General features: G+C 46.8%; 1 protein-coding gene across 4 annotated transcripts in view; it reads right to left on the bottom strand.

Moving 5' to 3' along the window:
- LOC146822725 (uncharacterized) overlaps positions 1-14,823 on the bottom strand; it is a 410,295-nt gene that overhangs the window by 125,191 nt on the left and 270,281 nt on the right. For all 4 annotated transcript variants that reach the window (XM_085606916.1, XM_085606918.1, XM_085606915.1 and 1 more), the window contains one exon: positions 776-861. In XM_085606916.1, the coding sequence (XP_085463042.1) occupies positions 776-861 (86 nt within the window). The remainder of the gene's footprint in view (positions 1-775; positions 862-14,823) is intronic.

The raw sequence follows: 14,823 nt of genomic DNA, 5'->3' as shown, positions 1-14,823 counted from the left end.
TTTCGTCTGTATGGAAATATCTACAGTCTTCTTCAGGGCACAGATATGTATGTTATAGTCCTGTTATCAAAATAATTAAGGCAGGGGCTCATGATCCAATTATGATCCCAAAGATCATAACTTTTGTTTCCAGGTATGGTCCAGAAAAGCAGCTCCTGTCCCGAAGAGAGAACTCCTGTCGACTGGATGGCGACAGGAGTATTATTTTGTACTCTTGTTTGCTGTTCCAGAATATTTTTGGGAGACTAGCCTATATTAATGTTATTGGACTTAACCTAGTCATGGGTGGCTGCCTTTTAGGAGCAGAAGCACTCACCCACCAATGGTAGCAGGATTCATCAGTGGTCTGTGCTATTTTGAGGCCGGCGCTACAACATCCAACAGACCCCACGATGGGGCACTTTACGGAGAACGTTTTGTATTTTGCCTTTCCTATTTAGTGGCCCAATGATGAAACATGCCCCCATCGGTGGGTGAGGACTCGTGCAGCTAAAAGGGAGCAGCCTTTTATGACCAGGTTGGGTACAGTACCTTAATATATGCTGTCCTCCCTATATTATTCTAGACCAGCACACTCAGGTTTTTGATCTATGTCACATAGAGAGAACTTGTGCTGGACCAATATCCCTCTCTGACCCTCTTGGGTTTGATAGAGCTGTTCAACTCCCACCAAGGACAAAACTTCAAAATACAAATGACAAATATACTTAATGCACAGGATCAAAAGAATCATTCAAGTCCGCTATGACTCTAAATATTCATTAGTTCTTCATACCTGTTTCACAGCAGGATCTGTTTCATGAACATTACGCACTGGTTTATTCGGCTGCATTGACTTTGATTTGCCAAATAAGTTCAATCCTGTTGGTCAGAAAACGAAAGGTGCTCAGGTAAAGAAGAAACCACATTACACTAATCAGAACAGCTGGCTTTTTCTAGGAGAGAACTAAATTAAGCAGGTGATAAAAATGAGTAACGGCTAGTTGATCAGATTATATTTTAGTTGTAACTGCATATTGGACGTTTTAGAAGGACAGAATCACTACTCGCCTGCAACATTACATGTTCCTTACATGGGTTCAGATGAGAGAATGTAGAATCTGGAGACACTCCTATTACATCACATGCCTCTATTGCAGGGGAAAAGTCTAGTATAGATCCTGCATTTTAGCAACATTTTAGATCTATAAAGGCAGCCAACACTAATATTACATTTTTATTGAGAGTAAATGTGGAACAACATAGGTTAAATAGGCGTTATCCTCCAGTTACCTAAACCATGAGGTCCAATTCTGTTGAACACTAAGACCATTGAAGAAAGGAATATGCTACTTACCAGTATGCATCTGTTCTTGGCATGTAGAGCTGCAGATCTACACACTTTTGCATAGATCGCCAGCTGGTGTTGGGCCCGGATGTTTGCAGTTTGTTTTTCCTCTTGGAAAGTCTTTGGAAGTCACGAGGTCGGTGACTCCTCGCTTGGTTCGTATTGCGCATGGGCTTCGGCTCCATCCTCAGATTGTTTTTCGCCAACAGGGAAAGATGGAGCGTAGTAATAGTGAAGAAACCCATGTGTGTTGTATCTAAATAAGATAGACTAGAACAGATACAGGTAGCCGGGGAGGCAGGTGGGCGTGTGTAGATCTGCAGCTCTACATGCCAAGAACAGATGCATACTGGTAAGTAGCATATTCCGTTCGAGGTATATGAGCTGCAGATTACACACTTTTGCATAGACTATATAGCAGTTCCCAACCTTAGCGGCGACCACCGGTATCTGTTGCAGTGGTTTGAAATAGTGTTTTTAGTACAGCCTGGCCCACACTAGCTTGGTGCTTGGTTTGCACATCTACACAGTAATGTTTAGTGAAAGTGTGCGGTGTTGACCATGTAGCTGCCTTGCAGATATCATCTAATAGGATGTTCCCTAGAAAAGCCATAGAAGCCCTTATCTTTCTTGTAGAGTGGGCTTTAGGGGGAACAGATAGCGTGCGTTTTGCTTTGTGGTAGCAAATCTGTATGCATTTTACAATCCACCTAGCTATTCCTGATTTAGAGATGGGGTTGCCTTTATGAGGTGGAGAGAAAGAGACAAACAGTTGCTTTGTCTTTCTGAAAGGTTGTGTTCTCTGGATATAGTAAAGCAAGGCCCTTTTAACATCCAGTGTGTGTAAAGCCCTTTCTGCAACAGTTTGAGGTTGCGAAAAGAAAACCGGTAATTCTACCGATTGGTTTAGATGAAAGGGTGAGATGACTTTGGGTAGGAATTTTCAGTTGGTACGGAGGACAATCTTTATGAGGTGCATTTGGAGAAAAGGTTCTTGTATGGTAAGTGCTTGTATCTCACTGACCCTTCTAAGGGAGGTGAGGGCTACAAGGAAAGCTGTTTTCCATGTGACGAATTGCAGTTCGCATTTATGCAGAGGTTCGAAGGGCAGCCCCATTAGCCTTGTGAGAACTATATTTAAGTTCCACACAGGTGAGGGTGGCACTCTGGGGGGAATTATTCGTTTTAGGCCTTCCATGAAGGCTTTAATGGCAGGCAATCTGAAAAGTGATAGGTGCTGTTTTGTAGGTAAGCAGCAATTGCTGCGAGGTGTAGACGAATGGATGTATATGCTAGGTTACATCTTTGTAGATGGAGTAAGTAGCATATGATATGCTGTATGGATGCGTCTAGAGGGTTGATTGTGTTATGGCAATAAACAACAAATCTTTTCCACTTGGCAGCGTAGCAGGCTCTAGTGGTAGGGCGTCTAGCTTCTCTGATGACGTTCATACAGTCAGGGGGAAGGTTAAGGTATCCGAATTCTAGGATCTCAAGGAGCCAGATCGCAAGGTTGAGCTGAGCTGGGTCCGGGTGTCTGATCTCTCCATGGTTCTGGGTTAGGAGGCATGGTGAGAGGTGCAATTTTTGGTGTGGCACTACCGAGAGTTCCAGCAGCGTGGTGTACCACGGTTGTCTGGCCCATGTTGGAGCTACTAGAATCAGTGTGAGGGAGTGCTGTTGTAGCTTTCGCACTACTAATGGAATTAGTGGGAGAGGTGGAAAGGCGTACGCAAATCTGCCTGACCAGTTCATCCATATCGCATTGCCTTTGGACAATGGCTGTGGGTATCTGGCGGCGAAGCTTGGGCATTTTTTGTTTTTGTGGGTGGCGAATAGGTCTATCTGTGGATGCCCCCACATCTGAAAGAACGGGTGAAGAACCTGCGGGTGAAGTTCCCACTCGTGGATCTGCTGCGTCTGTCTGCTGAGCAGATCTGCCATGGTGTTTTGGACTCCTGGGACATGCTGGGCTAGGAGAAAGATTTTGTGTGGAATTGCCCATCTCCATATGCTCTGTGCTAGTCGAGAGAGCTGTGGAGCGTGTGTGCCGCCTTGTTTTTGAATGTAGTACATGGCGGTCATGTTGTCTGTGCGAATAAGGACTGCCTTGCCTAAAATGTGTGTGTGAAAGGATTTTAGGGCTAGAAAGATTGCCAGTAACTCCAGATGGTTGATGTGGAGTAACTTTTGTTGCGGCGTCCAGGTGCCCTGCACTGTGAGGTGTAGTAGATGAGCTCCCCAGCCGGAGAGCAATGCATCTGTTGTCAGGATTATTTGTGGAACCGGGTCCAGGAACGGTCGACCTCTGGAAAGATTTGTGGTGTTCCACCACTGCCGAGAGCGATGGGTGCGACAGTCTACCAACACCAGATCTGTCAGTTGCCCCTGGGCCTGGTTCCATTGGCGCGCTAAGCACTCGTGGAGTGGACGCATCTGGAGTCTTGCGTGAGGCACTATGAAAATGCAAGAGGCCATCATCCCTATCAGTTGCATAAACACTCTTGCTGGGAGGGAGTGTTGAAGTATGAATTTCTGACGCAAAGCCTCAATGCTTGCAATCCTGGCTGGATTGGGGTAGGCTATGGCTTTTGAGGTGTCTATGGTGGCACCGAGGTATTGCTTTATGTGGGATGGTGTTAGCTGGGACTTTTGGTGGTTCACCGTGAAGCCTAGTTGGTTAAGTAGGTGGATTGTAGTGGCGGTGTGGTGTACACATTGGTTGTAGGACGCGTCTTTTATCAGCAAGTCGTCCAAATATGGGAAGACGTGAATGTGCTGTCTTCTGAGATGTGCCGCCACTACCGCTAGGCACTTTGTGAATACCCTTGGTGCTGTTGTGACCCCGAATGGGAGCACCTTGAACTGGTAGTCTTGCCCTTCCACTACAAATCTGAGGTACTTTCTGTGGGCATGGTGTACCGGAATGTGAAAGTATGCGTCTTTCAAGTCCAGTGTGGTGAGAAAGTCGTTCTGGGAGAGGAGCAGAAGTGTTACCATGTGAATGTATGTATGTGTTTAGAGGCCAGAGATCTAAGATAGGTCGTAGAGTCTCGTCTCTTTTTGGTATCAGAAAATATAGGGAGTGGACCCCTACATTTTGCTGATTGGGGAGGGGGGGGTCCTGTTCTATCGCCTGTTTTTGTAGGGGGGAGATTACCTCATATTTTAGTAATGTGTAATGTTCTTGTGACATTGGGCGTTGCCTGGGCGGAATGTTGGGGGGGAGGGGGGGGGGGGGGGGGGGGGGGGGGGGGAGGGAGGGTTAGATTTGAGTTCTAGGCAGTACCCTGAACGAATAATTTGAGTCACCCATTTGTCTGATGTGATGGACTCCCAGACGTGAAGGAAATTTTGTAGTCTGCCCCCGACTGGAGTGGGATGGTCTGGAGGGAGCAGGGGAAAGTCATTGGGTAGGCGGGGTGGCAGAGCGGGCGGTATTTGTTTTGCCTTTATTGTTATTGCCTCTATAGCCGCCTCTTTGATAACCCCTTGTGAAGGTGGACTGAGGAGGGGATTTGTAAGACGTGCACGCGCTATCTGAGGAGTAGCCTCTGCCCGTGCCCCGAAAGGAAGAGCGGGGAAAGGAGCGCCTAGGAGGGTGTGATATTAGGGCTCCCATAGATTTCGCCGTATCTGTGTCTTTCTTCATCTTCGAGGGCCTCATCTACCTTTGGACCGAATAAATGTTCTTGATCAAATGGATGGTTTAATATGGAGGCTTGTACCTCAGGTTTAAAGCCTGAAACTCTCAGCCAAGTGTGGCGACGGAGGAGGACACTAGTGTTAATAGCCCTGGAGGCTGTGTCTGCTGCGTCTAAGGCACAGCGTATAGAGGTGTTAGTTATGGTCTTACCCTCTTGAATTAATTCATTGGCCCTATTTTTGTATTTTTCTGGGAGATGGTGCATGATGGTTTCTAGTTCATCATAATGCGCTCGGTCGTATCTGGCCAAAAGCGCTTGAGTGTTGGCGATACGCCATATATTGGCTGCCTGTGACGCAGTGCGTTTTCCTGACGCGTCCAGGAGCTTTGACTGTCAGGTGGTGGTGCTTCGCCTGACGCCTGGGAATTTGACCTCTTCCGTGCAGTGGATACCACTAGGGAATCCAGTGGCGCTGGTCCCTTGATGTAGGCAGGATCTGTGGGGGCAGCTTTATACTTCTCTATGCGTGGGTTGAGGACCCTAGTCCTGACTGGGTCTTTAAAAACCTCTGGCGCAAGTTTTATTACCCCTTTGAGCATAGGTAGTATAGAAGTAGACCTATGTGCAGTATCAAAGGTGTCTAGGAGGAAATCTTCCTCTACTGGGTCAGTGTGTAGCTCTACCCCGTGGTAATGTGCCGCCCTCTGAAGTAGGTGGTGAAAACCTAATGAGTCTTCTGGTGGAGATGGCCTGGATGGATAAAGGTCATCTTGTGGGACATCTGGAATGTCTGGATTATTATAATCATCCCATGGGTCTGGGGATCCTGTAGGGGTGGGGTCTTGTGGCACATCTGCTGGGTCGTAGTATGGGTCCCCCTGATCATCATGGTCTGGAGATGGGGTCGGAGAGCGATGAGGCAGGGGTGGAGAAGGCGGAGGTGGAGAGGGTGGAGGAGGTGGGGAAGGCACTCTGAAAGGGGAGGTAGCACAGTCTTTCCTCTTTGGAGGTGGAGCTGGTTTGTCCAAATCTCTCTTTTTAGAAGACCGTGCCAAATGTCCAGTTTTTGGATCCTTGGTAAGTGTCTTTTGCAAAGGATCCGGTGTAAATAGTTCTTGCGACACTGGCTGTTCGGTCGGCGCCAAAGTATTCGGGGCCGATGGCTTTTTAGGCTTGTCTGTGCCGTGCTTTTTTGGAACCTCCGATTTTTTGGTCGGTGCAGAGACAGGCTTCGGCGCGGGAGTGTCGGTGCCGAGGGTCTTATAATGTTTGGTCGGCACCGAGAGGCTGGGTTTCGACACCGAGGGCTTTGGTGCGGAGCTCGGTGTCGAGGCCGATCTTTTCTTCGGTGCCGAAGTGTGTTTATCGGCACCGCTGACAGGCTGGCTCGAGCCCGAGCCGCCGGAAGGCTTATAAGGCTTCTTCACCAGGCCCGAAGGTGGGGTGTTCGAAGCAGTGTCCTTGGTCTTGCCTAGGCCTGGAGGCGAAAGCGTGACCGAAGCCTTTTTGGGTGTCGGCGTGGGTGGGGGTATTTTACTCACGACCCTCTGCGCCGGGGTGATGTCCTCCACATCCGAGTCGTCGGCTTCGGAAGCACTGACTAGGTCCTCTTCGGTGTGCTGCTGTCCCGGAGCTTCGACGTCGTCCCTGAAGATGTCAGCTGGAACGGAAGTCGAGGAGTGCGCCATTTTTCGTCTGGCTCTTCAATCTCGAATAGTCTTTTTGGATCTAAAAGACTTGCAGGCGGGACAGTCTCGAGCCTCGTGTTCAGGGGAGAGGCAGAGGTTGCATACCTCATGAAGATCGGTGTGGGGGAATTTGGACCCACATCGAGGGCACTTCTTGAATGGAGTGCTTTCCATCAGCTGGGACCGGAGCCTGGATAGGCCCGAAGACCGCCATCGATGACTGGATTTGAAGGTGTGTCGAAGGTGATTGAGGAGATCAGGATCTGAATAATACCGCGGAGAGCGAGGATTCCGCTTCGATCGTCGAACTGGAATGTTCGGAACCGGAGCGCGAAGTATTACACACGAGCCCGATGGCGGAAAAAAACAATCTGAGGATGGAGCCGAAGCCCATGCGCAATACGAACCAAGGGAGGAGTCACTGACCTCGTGCCTTCCAAAGACTTTCCAAGAGGAAAAACAAACTGCAAACATCCGGGCCCAACACCAGATGGCGATCTATGCAAAAGTGTGTAATCTGCTGCTCATATGCCTCGAACATGTTACTTACTGTAATCCTGATTCTTTATCATGGATATCCTCACTGGAGTCAACCATTTGTTTACAGGAACCTAGATCCACTGTTGATAAATCATGTTGAAAAGAAAAATACTACTTACCCAGTATGCATCTGTTCTTGGCATGTAGAGCTGTAGATTCACATGCTGTGCATAAGTCTGCACCCTAGTGTTGGGCCCGGATGTTTACGCTTTCTTTTTGTTCAAAGAAGTCTTTGCCAGTCATGAGATGGGTGACTCCCTTTCTGGATTTGTTTTCCCGCTGAGTGTGAGAATGGAGTTAGTAAGAGTAGAATAGAGATGTCCATGTGTAAGTATCTAATTAAGATAGTACTGGAACAGGTAAGCGGGGAGGTGGGTGGGTGCATGTGAATCTACAGCTCTACATGCCAAGAACAAATGCATACTGGGTAAGTAGCATTTTCCGTTCGAGGCACGTGAGCAGTAGATCACATGCTGTGCATAGACTATACAGCAGTAATCTCCCAAAGCAGTGGCTAACCTGTAGCTGTTGCAGTGGTCGGAAATAGTGTACGTAAAACTGCCTAGCCCACATTAGCTTGTTGTCTGGCTAAGACATCTACACAATAGCATTTTGTGAATGTGTGTGGTGTAGACCATGCTGCAGCTTTACAGATGTCAGCTATGGGAATATTTCCTAAGAAAGCCATAGAAGGCCCCAGTTTGGGAGTCAAATGCGCTCTAGGGAGAATTGGTAAAGTTCTTTGCTTTTGCATAACATGTTTGAATACATTGGACTATCCACCGTGCAATACCAGATTTAGAAATGGGATTGTCTTTGTGTGGTGGAGCAAAAGCAACAAAAAGTTGTTTAGAGTTAGGAAACGGTTTTGTCCTTTCTTTGTAATACATCTAAAGTGTGTGGAGCACATTCTGCCACAGAATAAGGTTGAGGAAAGAACACAGGCAACTCAGATTGGTTGATGTGGAAGGCAGAAGGAATATGCTACTTACCAGTATGCATCTGTTCTTGGCATGTAGAGCTGCAGATTTACACACAGTGCATAGATCGTCATCTGGTGTTGGGCCCGGATGTTGCAGTTGTTTTTCTCTTGGAAAGTCTTTGGAAGACACGAGGTATTTGACTCCTCCTTTGGATCATATTGCGCATGGGCTTCGGCTCTAGCCTCAGATTATTTTTCGCCAGCGGGGAAATGATGGAGCTTTGTAAGCAACCGGAAAGATGCCCATGTGTGCTGTATCTAAATAAGATAAAACTGGAACAGATAAAGGTAGCCGGGAAGGCGGGTGTAGATCTGCAGCTCTACATGCCAAGAACAGATGCATACTGGTAAGTAGCATATTCCGTTCGAGGCATATGAGCTGCAGATTACACACTGTGCATACAATGTGTAGTAGTACCCCCCTCCTAGCAGCGACCACCAGTATCTGTTGCAGTTATTTGAAACAGTGTTTTGAGGACAGCCTGGCCCACACTAGCTTGTTGCTTAGTTTGCACATCTACACAATAGTGTTTAGTGAAAGTGTGCGGTGTAGACCATGTAGCTGCTTTGCAGATATCTAAGGGGATGTTCCCTAAAAATACCATGGAAGCCCCTATCTTACGTGTAGAGTGGGCTTTAGGGGGAACAGATAGCGTTTGTTTTGCTTTGTGGTAGCAAATCTGTATGCATTTAACAATCCACCTAGTTATCCCAGATTTGGAGATGGGGTTGCCTTTGTGTGGTGGTGAGAAAGACACAAATAGTTGTTTGGTCTTGCGAAAAGGTTGTGTTCTCTCAATGTAGTAGAGTAAAGCTCTTTTGACGTCTAGGGCGTGTAGAGCTCTTTCTGCAATGGTTTGTAGCTGCGAGAAGAACACGTGCAGTTACACAGATTGACTGAGGTGAAAGGGAGAAATGACTTTAGGAAGGAATTTTGGATTAGTGCGGGAATTTTGGATCAGTGCGGAAAACAACCTTATTATGATGCATTTGCAGAAAAGGTTCTTGAATGGTGAGTGCTTGTATCTCACTGACCCTTCTGAGGGAAGTAATGGCTACAAGGAAAGCCGTTTTCCATGTTAAAAATGTAAGCTCACATTTATGTAGAGGTTCAAATGGAGGCCCCATTAGTCTTGTGAGAATGATGTTTCAGTTCCACACCGGTGAGGGTGGCACTCTGGGGGGAATTATGCTCTTAAATCCTTCCATGAAGGCTTTTATGGCAGGTACTCTAAATAGTGATAGATGCTGTCTATTTTGTAGATACGCTGCTATGGCAGCAAGGTGTAGTCTAATAGACGTGTAGGCTAGGTTGCATCTTTGTAGGTGTAGTAAGTAGCCTATGATGTGTTGGATAGACACATCTAAGGGACTGACATTGTTGTGACAATAAATCACAAAACGTTTCCACTTGGCTGCGTAGCAAGCTCTAGTGGTAGGTCGTCTAGCTTCTTTAATGACGTTCATACAGTCAGGGGGAAGATTAAGGTAACCAAATTCTAGGATTTCAGGAGCCAGATCGCAAGGTTGAGCTGAGCTGGGTTCTGATCTCTCCATGGTTCTGGGTTAAGATGCGTGGAGAGAGGTGTAACTTTTGGTGCGGAACTACGGAGAGTTGCAGCAATGTGGTGTACCACGGTTGTCTGGCCCAAGTCTGAGCAACTAGGATTAGAGTTAGGGAATGTTCTTGTAGTTTGCGCACCACTAATGGAATGAGTGGGAGAGGCGGAAAAAAGCGTAGGAGGGTAAAGATCGTCCTGCAGGACGTTAGGGACGTCTGTAATGTTGTAGTCGTCCCATGGGTATGGGGAGCCCGTAGAAGTAGGGTCCCCTAATGGATGGTCATCCGCTCAGTCCCCTGTGTCGTAGGGGATGTCATCATTCTCATCTGGAGATGGTGTGGGAGAATGGTGGGGGAGGAGGAGGAGGTGGTGATGGAATACTTAAAGGGGAGGTGGCAAAGTCTCTCCTTTTTAGTGGTGGAGCTGGTGCAGGCTTGTCCAGTGATCATTTTTTGGTGCTAAGCGTCAAATGCCCAGTCTTTGGATCCTTTACGAGGGTTTTTTGGTAAGGATCGGGTCGAAACAGTTCCTCTGTAAGGGGCAGATCCTTTGGTGCTGATGGTGTCGGAGCCGTGGGTTTCTTAGGCGTCGATTCGGCACTGGTTCTCGGTTTGGAACCGTGGGGTTTAGGAGCGTCTTGACTTCCTCGGTTCCGAGGTGGGTTTTGGCTTTGAGGTTTGGGAGTCGAGGCTTTTCGGCTTCTTGCTCTGCTCCGTGGAGGTTATCGGTGCCGAGGAGCCGGTACCAGTCTTCGGCACCGAGAGCTTCGGTGTCGAGTTCGGCGCGGACGAGGAATGGGGCGTTTTCTTTTTCGGTGCTGGTGTCGATGAGATTTTTTCGGCACAGAGGGTAGGCTGGCTCGAGCCCGAGCTGCCTGAAGGCTTGATGGGCTTCTTAACCGGGCCTGGAAGCGAGGTATGGGAAGCAGTCTTTTGGTGCATACCCAGGCCGGAAGGCATGACCAAAGCCTTTTTCAATGGCGTGGAGGGGGGTTTAGGGCCGGGGTCGACGTCTGTACTCACGCCCCTCTGTGCCAGAGTGATGTCCTCAACGTCGGAGTCGTCAGCTTTGGAGGCGCGAGGCCCTCTTCGGTGTGCTGTTCCGGAACATAGACGCCTTCTTCGAAGATGTCGTCGGGGATCGAAGTCGACGAGTGAGCCATTGTTCTCCTTGCTCGTCGTTCCTGGATCGTCGTCTTAGATCGGAAGGAGGCGCAAGCTGGACAGTCCCGTGCTCGTGTTCTGGAGAGAGGCAGAGGTTACACACCTCATGGAGATCGGTGTGGGGAACCTTCGACCCACATAGAGGACACTTTTTAAATGGCGTCCTTTCCATCAGCCAGGACCGGAGCCAAGGTAGGCACGAAGGCCTTCGCCGATGACCGGAATCGAAGACTTACATTGTTGAGAGTCGCGTCGAGTGTGGAGAACGCGATCGAGACAACACCGTCGAAGGGGGGAGGATTGCGCGCCAAACAGGAAAACTGGAACGGTTCCGAACTGGAGCGCGAAGACCACATCCGAGCCTGATGGCGGAAAAAAAACAATCGGAGGATGGAGCCGAAGCCCTTGCGCAATATGATCCAAAGGATGAGTCACATACCTCGTGACTTCCAAAGACTTTCCAAGAGAAAAACAACTGCAACATCCGGGCCCAACACCAGATGGCGATCTATGCACAGTGTGTAATCTGCAGCTCATATGCCTCGAACACTACTTTAGCTAGAAATTTAGGATTAGTGCGAAGAACCACTTTATTTTGGTGTACTTGTAAAAATGGTTCTTCTATGGATAATGCCTGATGCTCACCCACTCTCCTGAATGATGCGATAGCAATGAGGAAAGCAACTTTCCAAGTGAGAAATTGTAGTTCACATTCATGTAAAGGCTCGAAGGGTAGACCCATTAGCCTGGTAAGGACAATATTAAGATTCCACACTGGGGCAGGTGGAAGTCTTGAGGAATAACTCAATCCTTCCATGAAGGACTTAATAAGAGGCACTCTGAAAAGGGACAGGTGTTATCTATTTGAAGCTAAGCAGCTATTGCAGCAAGATGTAAGCATATAGATGTGTACCCTAAATATGAAGGTTGAAAATGTAGTGGATAAATATTTTGAACGGAAGCATCAGGTGGGTTGATATGGTTATTACAATAAATAACAAACCACTTCCATTTTGCTGCATAGCAAGCTCTTGTAGTAGGTCTTCTAGCCTCTAATGATATTCATACAGTCTGGAGGAAGATTCAGATAACCAAACTATATGATTTCAGGTGCCAGATCGCTAGGTTGAGAGGTTTAGCATCTGGAGGTCTTCTCTCCATGGCTCTGCGTGAGGAGACTGGGTGTGAGATGTAGCTTTTGATGTGGAACTACTGAGAGTTCTAACAGGGTAGTGAACCAGGGCTGGCGAGCCCAAGTTGGAGCGATCAGGATTAGTGTGAGGGATGTTTGCCTGAGCTTCCGAACCACTAGCGGAATGAGTGGGAGAGGCGGAAAAGTGTAAGCAAATATCCCTGACCAGTTTATCCATAGTTGTTTGATAGGAAACAAGGGAACCCCAATATACGAACCTGGGGTGGTACAATGTGAAGAGAGACACAATGGTTCTAAATGGCCTAAAAGGTCCAGGATAGGAAAACCTTAAAAAGGTAAACGTGTTGTTTTTTTAAAATTAATTTTGAAAAGATAGAGCGATAGTTAATATAGAACAGGGACAAGAAGGTCAAGGTATAACAGATATTTATTATACAATGAAGTAAATTCAGATGCGGACATATTCAGTGACAGTAAGCGTGACAAAAAAAGTGAAAGTGAACTTTAAAAGAAGACATCGCATTGACAACAGGAGTTGAACCACTTTCTTTTAGACTTAATATGAGGGGTTCATGTTGAGAGAGGTCGACGATGTTTCGAACTCAGTTAGTTGAGTTCATCTTCAGGACAAAAATGAGCATCTATAATTGTCAGTGTAGATACAAGGTAGAATTTTAGTTTTACTGATCACGAGAGAATCAAGTGCAAATTACTGCATCAAAGTAGAGCCCTTTGTCATAGCAGGAGGCTTGAGAAACGTTCTTAAATCATTTAACCGGGACCTCGGGGATTCAGGTGCCGGGCGGATTTAGTAATTAGTCCGATCGAATTGCAATGAATGCGAGCCTCCTGGTAAGCAAGTCCTGTTCAAGCACTTGAACAGGACTTGCTTACCGGGCGGCTCGCATTCATTGCAATTCGATCGGACTAATTACTAAATCCGCCCGGCACCTGAATCCCCAAGGTCCCGGTTAAATGATTTAAGAACGTTTCTCAAGCCTCCTGCTATGACAAAGGGCTCTACTTTGATGCAGTAATTTGCACTTGATTCTCTCGTGATCAGTAAAACTAAAATTCTACCTTGTATCCACACTGACAATTATAGATGCTCATTTTTGTCCTGAAGATGAACTCAACTAACTGAGTTCGAAACGTCGACCGCTCACAACATGAACCCCTCATATTAAGTCTAAAAGAAAGTGGTTCAACTCCTGTTGTCAATGCGATGTCTTCTTTTAAAGTTCACTTTCACTTTTGTCACGCTTACTGTCACTGAATATGTGAGCATCTGAATTTACTTCATTGTATAATAAATATCTGTTATACCTTGACCTTCTTGTCCCTGTTCTATATTAACTATCGCTCTCTCGTTTCAAAATTAATTTAAAAAAAACCTTTATTTAAACGTTTACCTTTTTAAGGTTTTCCTATCCTGGACCTTTTAGGCCATTTAGAACCATTGTGTCTCTCTTCACAGTTTATCCATAGAGCATTGCCTTTGGATAATAGGTGTGGATACCTGGAGGCGAAGTTTCGGCATTTAGCGTTTAGGTGTGTGGCGAACAGATCTAGGTATGGAAAACCACCACATCTGAAAGAACGGGAGGAGAAATTGGGGGTGAAGTTCCCACTCGTGGACCTGTTGTCTGTCTGCTGAGATCTGCAATTTGATTATTTACTCCTTGGAGGTGTTCCGATAGGAGATACATTTTATGATGAATGGCCCATCTCCAAATGTACTGTACTAGGTGTGACAGTTGGAGAGTGTGTGTACCTCCTTGTTTCTGTATATAATACATTGCAATCATTTTGTCTGTATGTATCAGGAAAGCTTTGCCTACCAGGTAAATTTGGAAGGCGTTGAGCTCTAGAGAGATTGCTAGCAGCTCTAGACTATTTATGTGGAGTTGCTTTTCCTTTTGACTCCATAATCCCTGAATTGTTTGAGTTTGTAGATGAGCTCCCCAACCAGTGAGCGATGCGTCTGCTGTTAGCACTGTCGGTGGAACTGGGTCGATGAAAGGCTGCCCTTTTCAAAGGTTCTGTGGATTCCACCATTGCAGAGAGCGATCAGTGCGGCCGTCCACCAACACTAGATCTGTAAATCGACCCCGAGTGATTCCACTGGCATGCTACACATTCTTGAAGGGGACACATCTGAAGTCTTGCATAAGGAACTATCATGATGCAAGATGCCATCATTCCTAGTAGTTGCATGAATACCCGAGCTGGTAGTGAGTGATTGGTTTGAAATTTGGAAATGAGAGCCTGCATATTGTGAATTCTGGCTGGATTGGGACAAGCTAGAGCTTTTTGAGTATCTACAGTGGCCCCCAAGTACATTTGTGTATTGGAGGGTTGAGGATGGGACTGACAGATTAACTGTAAATCAGAGGTGGTGTAGTAAGTGTACTGTTGTATGAGTGTTCTGCAGGCACTTTGTGAGAGAGCTGGCTTTGATGAGCCAGTCGTCTAAATATGGGAAGATGTGAACATGCCTTCACAAATGTGCAGCGACTACTGCCAGACATTTGGTAAATACTCTGGGAGCTGTAGTTACTGCTAATAGGAGCACTGTGAATTGATAATGTTGTCCTGCTATTACAAACCTGAGGTATTTGCAATGAGCGGGATATATTGGAATATGGAAGTAGGCGTCTTTTAAGTCCAGAGTGGACAAAGTCGCCTTGTTGTAACAAAGGAAGTACCTGTGGGAGAGTGACCATATGGAAGTGATCTGATTGAATGTATAGGTTTAATT

Source organism: Triturus cristatus, chromosome 5_2, assembly GCF_964204655.1.
Source record: "Triturus cristatus chromosome 5_2, aTriCri1.1, whole genome shotgun sequence".
Lineage (NCBI taxonomy): Eukaryota > Metazoa > Chordata > Amphibia > Caudata > Salamandridae > Triturus > Triturus cristatus.
Note: the sequence above shows the minus strand (reverse complement) of the source record. Positions and strands in the feature narration are given on the sequence as shown.